At 41.5% G+C, this 9,187-nt stretch overlaps 2 protein-coding genes across 2 annotated transcripts; both read left to right on the top strand.

The window, feature by feature from the left end:
- Positions 1 to 3,405: 3,405 nt before the first annotated feature.
- LOC306931529 (tRNA-uridine aminocarboxypropyltransferase 2-like) lies at positions 3,406 to 4,182 on the top strand (the record flags this gene model as incomplete). Its single annotated transcript, XM_079512935.1, has 1 exon — positions 3,406 to 4,182. One exon carries the CDS (start codon positions 3,406 to 3,408, stop codon positions 4,180 to 4,182), a length of 777 nt encoding a protein of 258 aa, XP_079369061.1.
- A 3,155-nt stretch (positions 4,183 to 7,337) lies between these two features.
- LOC306931528 (ubiquitin carboxyl-terminal hydrolase 2-like) lies at positions 7,338 to 8,498 on the top strand (the record flags this gene model as incomplete). Its single annotated transcript, XM_079512934.1, has 1 exon — positions 7,338 to 8,498. The coding sequence occupies one exon, from the start codon at positions 7,338 to 7,340 to the stop codon at positions 8,496 to 8,498; it is 1,161 nt and encodes a 386-aa protein (XP_079369060.1).
- Positions 8,499 to 9,187: the final 689 nt, after the last annotated feature.

Raw genomic sequence — 9,187 nt, 5'->3', positions numbered from 1 at the left:
TGTGTTATGTTTTTACTGTTTGCTTTGTGTCATTTTTGTTTTGTTTTCTGCTGTTGTATAATTTTTTGTTTTGTTTTTGTATCATTTTTGTGTATGTGATGCTGTAAATAGTATTGTTATGTAGTTTACAATTTACAATTTAGACATTTTACCATATGAACCCCCGTAAAATCACATTTTTCAAAAGATTATCAACATGAATCATACGCTAACTAGTAACCTACCATCAATCCATCAGTGGAATATCTGTATGATGAACCAATACGTATGCACTCTAGAGTTCTGTGTCTACATAAGGTGTACTAACAGTCCTAACAATAGGGGCATAATGCGGTCTATGGTGCTGAAATCGTTTGCATGACTGGTTGACCAACATCTATAGAAATTGCCCCACTAGGTGGATATCATTAACTTTCACTATAATTGAAAACATATACTTATATTTCCCACACCAAGAGTCGAACTTGGGTCTCATGGCTAGACTCCAAGCATCCTAAACCACTAGACCATATGGGATTATGATGTACTACCTGTAATGTTTGGTTAATAACCTGATCATACAATGTCTGAAGACAATAATTACTGCTTGAACCACTGTTCCCTATGAGCATAACATAACCATATTGTAATATAATTAGAGAGGACAGATATGTTACATGTAAGAGCCTCATCATGGCTGAAGGATACCAAATAATAGCAGAGAATATTGGATCCATGTAATACTGTAAAAACTGACAGTTACTGCGTCCAAATAATCGTAAACACCTATGGCTCTCATACTATTCTGTATGTTGTGTAATTGTTCACAGATAGGCTACACATGCTGTATTTACAACGGTCAATATTCAAGCTAAGTAAAACCCATTCATGTACGTATTGAGCCTATGGGGTATATCTGAATTACACCTACATTACTTAAATTCACAGCCTATGGGGCAAACCTGATATTACACCCTTTGTGGTTCCGCACATGCACAAGGCAGCCAGATAGGCATACAGTCATCCAAGCATACAGTTAGATAGCATCTCAAGAGTTAAATATCTAATGGGTTCCATTTGGTCCCCACCTGTCAATAATAGACCTATGGTACAGACATATAGAAAAATCAGTTAGACAGTAAACCACCCCATAGAAATCCATATAGACAGCCATACTATACTATATACTATACAGTCAGGTCCATATACAGTGGGGCATTTGGTTACCATACCACAAATAACATTGAACATTGAAAAGCCTGAATTAGTCTAAAAAGTCTAAAGAATAACCAATACAACTACATCGTTTTTATTAATTTTGAAGACTTGCTACATTTACTAGCAAATCATGACTCATGACCCCCCCATACTGGCTATCCCTACATGCCTGATCATTACCCCTATAATCATAAAGCCTTCATCAAGAGTCCATTTGGTTGCATGCTCATCATGATTTTAACTGTCTGTGGACCAAAACATGAAGTGAACTGAGATCCACTCCCCTAGAGGGCTTGAAACCCCAATGCATTTGGGTGTAGTGGTGTTACCCGGTATTACACCGATGATATGCTCAAATCCATAGTCTATGGGCCAAAACTGGTATTACACCCCCTTGTGGGGCCCCTGGATGGGGGTGTCCTCTGAACCAATGGGACGAAAAATAAAATAGATGAATTGCACTAGGAGGCTGAAACCCCCTACAGGTCTGTAGTGGCTGTATGAGGAATTACACCTACATTATTAGATCCATAGTCTATGGTCAAAAATGGAATTACACCATAAAATGGACAAATCTGTTAGACAAAAAAGAAAAGCTAGACAGCAGACCAACCTGATGTTTAAACCTGCAGTACCAGCTATACGCCACATTTACACTAGACTACACCTACACATAGTAGACCAACCCCCATACACACCCCACCCACACAGTAGACCACCCCCTCTAACTAACCATTGTACAAACCTTTTCGAACATATTTGCAGCATCTACAACACCCAAGCTAGTTCAAGCGTTCTTCTCTACGAGTTCACACGTACATAGGCAGTACAATTGAGAAACCACATTTACACTAAAAGTTCTTGATTTTTTCATTTTTCTCCTTTTCTTTATTTGTTTAAGTTTTTTAACTTTTAACTTGTTTTGTAACTTTTTTTAACTTTAAGCTTTTACTTTTATTTTTCCATACCTATACTCAATAGTGTACACCTACTGTACACCCCAATATTCCAACGTATATACGCGCCTGGAAATTGCAATGTTAGGGCTAAACCAACACACAAGCTGTGTGTTTTCCTGTCAACGGTCAGCTGCTGTCATCGGTCACCTGTCATCTGTCACCTGTCACCTGGTACCTGTCACCTGTCAACTGTCACTTTCAAAAGAGAAGGGGACCCCCACCCCCCGGTTTTAACTATATCTAATTAACACATTAACACAACAAACAGATGTTTTGAGGAGGGGGGGTTTACAACTGCACCTGGCACTTCTAAAAGATAAGGGATCCCCCGCCCCCACCCACACACAGTGGTTCATCTAAACTTCTATTGTTCTATTCACACCTGGAGCCGGCATGTCTGTCTGTCTGAGGGACAACCCCCCCTTCCTGAAAACACGCAGGCAGGGGACAGAGAGAGAGAGAGGGAGGGAGGGAGAGATGGAGCAGACTTAAACATTTAATGATATAAAACACTTAAGCTCTTAATCCAGAGCGATTTATAATAAGCAATAACAAAAGCATGGCATACATCACAACATAAACATTAAGGTATGCATGGAATTTAGGGAATGCGTGGAATTTTATAATTATTATTATGCTAATTATATTTATGATTTTATGAGTTATGGTTTATGAGTTATGGTGTTATGCTAATTATATTTATGAATAAATTAACATAAATTAACATAAATTACTCACTAGCGCCCCCAGTGGCCACATGGTGTAAGGTGCAGCAGTATATATAGACTACTCTCTACGTAAAAGCCTTCGCAACACACACACTATTATGTTGACACAACATCCGGTGACTGTGTTTTGGATCTTCAAAATAAGGGTTGAAATCCTCAAAATAAGCGTTGAAATCATGGCAATATAGTAACCATTTTTAATTAATCCCAGCAGGGATTGTGTTAAATTGAAGTCAATGGGGCACAGATCAGACTTATGGTAAACCGTGACCAAATTGTTCGCTGCATCATTGTTACGTCATTGATACTGAAGTTATAAATAGTGCATGTCAAGCTCATTAAACACAAGAGGCAATGGCTACCTGTCCCGTATCGTCATGAACCCGTGTTTATGATGGGAAATAATAATACACAATAATGTTATTAATATGAACAATACGGCTTTGTTGGTTTCTTTGGGTGAATGTGAAGATCTAAATGGTGGACGTTCGTCCTCGGAAGGCGCAGAAACGGAAACGGGCATGTTTGGAGATCTGCCGGTGGAAGTGTGTGAAGGACGGCCGATGTGTTGGCGTTGCCGACGTCCTCAGAAGGTGTGTCTGTGTCCCTTCCTGCCCGTGCATCCCTTGGAGGTTTCCACACGTCTGTACATCGTGCAGCATCCAGCAGAGGAGAGCCGAGTTCTCCGCACGGTCCCTCTGCTCGCCGCCTGTCTGCCTCCAGGGAAATGCAACGTCTTGGTGGGAAGGAGATTCAGTGAAGAAACGCATCCAGATCTGGCTGCGGTCTGCCAGGACAGCAGAACGTTGATCCTGTACCCTGGCCCCAGCGCAGAGAACCTGGAGGAGCTGGTCCACAACCACAGAGGTCCAGAAGAGCCACCCAGCACGACACATCACAACGTCATCATCATAGACGGCACCTGGAGCCAGGCTAAAGTCATGTTCCTGAAGAACACCCTCCTACACCTACCCAAGCAGGTGCAGCTCAGTACGGCAGCGTGCAGTCAGTACGTGATCAGAACTCAACCCACCGACATGTGTCTGTCAACACTGGAGTGTGCCGCCGTCTGTCTGTCCATCTTAGAACGCAACCAACACATCCAAGACGTTCTCTTGAAGCCGTTGCGAGCTCTGTGCTCCTTCCAGCTCCAGCACGGAGCTCGGGTTCATCACAGCAAGGAGCATCTGCTGAGGAACGGCCTGTACGACAAACGCATGCTCCAAAACAAACGCAAGATCAAGAGGTTGGAGAAATTGGTGGCAGAAAAAAGTTTGTCTCTAGATGAACGCGAATAGTCGTCTGCTCCTGGAAGAAAAACAATCACACTTGTGTGAAGTGAGCGGCGCCTTGTAATGTGTCATGTATTGTCATGTACGATGATGAAGTCATCGTACATTGCTTCTTACTGTGGCACCCACTAGGTACATATATGTATGTATGTAGTTTGTGAACATACACTAAAAGCTGGATATACCTTCAAAATGCACCTTTATGTATGTATGTATGATAATATATATATATATATATATATATATATATATATATAATATATATAATATATGAACAACTGCATTTATGTGATTGGTTGGTTAAATTTACGTCATATTTGACTGACATTTGACCTAATTTCTCCTTTCATTGTCAATGGAAAATATTGAAACGTGTGTGGACAAAAGCTGTATATACATTAGGAGGGGCTAGTGCCCCTCAAAAAGTGAGGACCGACAAGTTAACTTAGGACGCCAAAAGTGATTGGCCGGAATGTGATCACGTATGATGATACGAGCGCCCCTCACTTAATTTTTGAGGTGCGCTAGACCCCTCAGGATAAACAGCTATAGTGTAGATTCTGTCTTAACACAAACATTAAATTCTTTTTACAATGAATGGAGAATTTACGACATGTGTCTGAGCAAATCGGCATATGTATGTCGGTGGGAACCCTAGGCCAATAAGGGACCACCGTTCTTGATGATGATGTACGATGATTTGAGCGCCCTTCACTTGACACGGGTGTCATTTTTGAGGGGCACTAGCCCCTTAATGTTTGTCTTTAGTTCAATGTTTGTTTAACCCATTTTGGGCGAGAACCCATTTTGGTGTTTTAAACATTATGTTATAATTTAGCTATTGAAGAATAGCAGATCTACATGCTCATAGCGCGCCACCGAGTGGCGCGCTACAAGCTTGTAGGTCTGCTATTTCTGAAAAATCACACCCGTGCGAACTGAGTGGTGTAAGGTCTTATATAGCCTGTCTGACGTAATGAAATCATGTCTGACGTAATGAAATCACACCCGGGTGAACAGGGTGAACATAGCAACCATGCTCATTTTTTCTGCACAGACTAACAAAGCCAGTTGTAGGAGTGGTTTACACCACTCAAAAATCGTGAAAATATTTATTTCAGAAAACTGGAGGATTTAGAAGATTTTTTTAAATTTTGAGGGCAGGCCTAAATGGGTTAATGAACGCCATTGACAATGAAGGGAAAACTTACGTCATTTTGAAACTCATTACGTCATATTGTCTCTTTATTGTTAATGGCATTTAATGTTTGTGTTGGCACCGTTAGTTTTCCATCACCATTACATCACCTAATCAACATGAGTTAGACTTTAATATATTAGCGCCCCTCACTTCACACAGGTGTGATTTTTGAGAGGTATACAGCTGGCCAATAAGGGACCACCTTATGTACCTTATGTAGCAATGTCAAATGTCCGCTAACATAAATTGATGTACGATGACAAGAGCGGCCCTCATTTCACACGGGTGTGATTTTTATTAATGAAACGGCTATGCCAATGTCTACTGATTGATCCAGTCACAAATAATGATTAGTTATTTTAACGAAGTAATGGATTGAATTAGATTCTAAAACTGTGCTACTTCATTTCGATCTCTATGCAGATAACTCAAATATTCATGGATGCTTGTATAGTGTTGCGTCTTGGCTTGGCTTGGAGAACTTGATGGAATGACAGCTTGAGGACGGACTAGAGACTCAGGCGTTTAGCAACGTTTTAAGGAATACATATTTATTACAAAAAGTGGAGATATAGTGAGAGAAGGGGAGAGGGTAAAGGGAGACGGGAAATACAAAAATCTGTGGTCCTTTGTCTACATTTATATGGGACAATATCATAAATGTGTCTGTGCATGCATGCCTGTTAGAGTCGTCTGTCCTCAGCACGTGCGTGCATGTGTGTGTGTTTGTTTGTATCTGTGCGTGTGTGCGTGCGTGCGTGCGTGCGCGCGCGCATAGACTCTACAATAGCATACGTTTACCCTTTGTGGCCCCTTCATAATTCCTCCAATGTACCAAGACTTGCATGCCACAACTATGAATAATGCCAAATCAATATCAATAATGATCATTGATAGTTCACATTAACAAGCTACTTTTATATTGACATGGTTCAATGAACATCCTAAATAGGCATTTAAAAGTTGCTATGAGTCAAACCACATGCAGTTATGGGCTGTTAAAATATAAATGTACACATTTATGTTTTGCCCTCACATGGAATCAGCCACGAGGTAGACCGGCAGTCATTTTAGTGGATGGGAGGGAGCAGGACGGTAAACGGAACAGGATAGCCCGGCAGCCAGAACCGGCGACGGTAACGGCATCAATGTTAAAATATTTAATCTTTTTACTGTTTCCTGCCGTCCAGCAGGTTATGCTGTTTGCCGTCTACCGCCTGCCTGATTCCATGTGAATGCAGCATAAAGTGATGCATTTATTCTGTACAAAAGACAGTAATAGGGCTCCAGTGAAACTGCAGTGAGCAGTCTTTGTATTAAAGAGAAAACGCAGATGTTTAAACATGTATTCAGTTTGCTTACAAATGCATAATATCCCCAGAGAGGGACATATATACTTTCAACAGTGACTATCTGAAATAATTTATGTACAGTTTGTCAGTGGTCTATCAACAATGAATGATGGATGGTTGTAATAGTAAACATTGCAACAGTTAAACCTTATTTTAACAGGCATTGATCTGTCAAGGTTTTGTAGTGTACAGCCAGACTCGGTAAACCAAATGAACAGATAGTGACAGAGCCAAAGCAAAGGTCAGTAATTTAAAAGAACTGACAGTGCCAGAGTCAAAGCAGTTTGAACCTAGTGAGATGGTTACAGTACCATGGCAAATCAAAAGGGAGGGTTTTATAGTTTGTTTTTTTATAAATTATTAATTTATTATAAAACAAGATTGACATTAATGGCAGTTTTGAGAATTGTTGTTTTCATGTGTAGGCTACCTCAATGCTAAATTCAGGATATGCCTGTGCAAATCGCTGTGGTTAAGCAACGGATTGTGTGTTGTCAGACCAGAGCTCAGTCAGCCTATATAATGTAAAGATCACTTCAGCCTGCAACCTACAACACTATCATTATGCTTTAACCTACAACACTGTTGGCAACCAATCCTCTATCATTATGTCTACTCGCCCCTCCACTTCTCAGAACAGCTACAGCACCACCTATTCAAGTGATTTTAAATACCATCACTTGTCCCGGATCCAGAAAGTCACCCCTTCTGTTGCACGTTACTCTACCTCCAGCTACCCCAGCGGAGGTTGCGAGGAACGCAAGTCGTTGAAGAGTGCCCATGGACTGGTGGGCTTAAGGAACCTGGGAAACACTTGTTTCATGAACAGTATCCTGCAGTGCCTGAGCAACACAGAAAGCCTACGGGACTACTGCATGGAAGACTACTGCATGGAAGACAATGGCGGTCTCATGGAAGAATTCGTCAGCCTGATGCAGTCCATGTGGTCGTCATATGGCAGGGAGGCCGTTAGTGCCTTCAAGTTCAAAACTCAGATCGACAGATCTGCCCCCATGTTTGTGGGATTCAAGCAACAGGACGCACATGAGCTTCTGCATTACCTTCTGGATGGTCTGCACAAAGAGGTCAGGGTCACAGCTGCCACAGCCGGGCGACGTGGCACTGAGGGGATATTTGACGACATGTCGGATGACGAGAAAGGGAAGGTGATGTGGAGTAACTACCTGGAGAGAGAGAACAGTAAGATAGTTGAGCTCTTTGGGGGGCAACTGAAGAGCACTGTGACCTGCCACCACTGTGGGTTCTGCTCCACTGTCTTTGACCCCTTCTGGACTCTCTCTCTACCCATCGTCAAGGGCCCCATGACCACCATAATGGACTGCATGCGGCTCTTCACCAAAGAGGACATCCTTGATGGATATGAGAAGGTGACATGCTTCAGGTGTAAAGTCAAGAGACAGTGCTCAAAGAAGTTCAGCATACAAAAATTCCCCAAGATATTAGTGCTTCATCTGAAACGGTTCTCCCAGGCCCCTAGAACCAAACTGTACACTAATGTCACCTTCCCTGCAAAGAACCTTGACCTGAAGCCGTTTGCCTCTGAAAACAACGTAAATACTGTGTACAATCTATATGCAGTGTCCAACCACATGGGCACCAGTACCAAAACTGGGCATTATACAGCCTACTGTTGCAGCCCAGTCTCAGGAGAATGGTACAATTTTGATGACTCCAAAGTAACACCAATATGCTCCAGCAAAGTGCGTAGTGATAGTGCCTACATATTGTTCTATGAGTTGTCCTCCTAGGATGGATATGGATGGATGGATTGATGGGTGCTGAATTAAGGTGTGTTGATGGAGGAGGGCCCTCATCCGAACTTGTACAAACACTTATCACAGGCTGTGTTTTCCACAACCCCTGAGCTTCAAGCCGTTCAAAATTCGGAGGAAATAAATGCTACCACTAGCCCTAACCCTACATACCTGTTCCAGATGCCAAGGTGACTGACCTGACAGCTTAGACTTTAAGGCTGACTGGTGCAATGGTGTATCGAACTGAGAGATTCACAAAACTATTGCAATAATCACCATTTAAAATGATAGAGCACTGTTAAATCACCATCATCACTTTTAATTTGGAATACTTCAGCATATCAAACCTGCTCCCATGATTACATTTCATTATTTGTCTGCAGGGTCAACACCGAATTAGGTAAGACAGCCTTCAGTTTTAGCGCTCCCTATTCATGAGTTCAATGAGTCAACGGCAGTTTAGAAATGTTCTCATTAATATTGGTTTTAATTGTAATTATTTTTGTTTTAATTAATTTAATTAAGTATTGTTTTTGTTTTTTTATACTCTGTTCTTTGCTTGCTAAACAGTACACAAATGATCCTGTTTGCAATAGTATGACTCTTGTGCAATCTGGGCATCATTGAAAATGAGGGTCCTGCCCTCAATGAATTTCAGAGAAACTAAATGAATGTTGAATGAA

The sequence above is a fragment of the Electrona antarctica genome, assembly GCF_951216825.1.
Source record: "Electrona antarctica genome assembly, chromosome: 10".
NCBI classification, from domain to species: domain Eukaryota; kingdom Metazoa; phylum Chordata; class Actinopteri; order Myctophiformes; family Myctophidae; genus Electrona; species Electrona antarctica.
The sequence above is the reverse complement of the archived record's forward strand: the minus strand, read 5'-3'. Positions and strand labels throughout refer to the sequence as shown.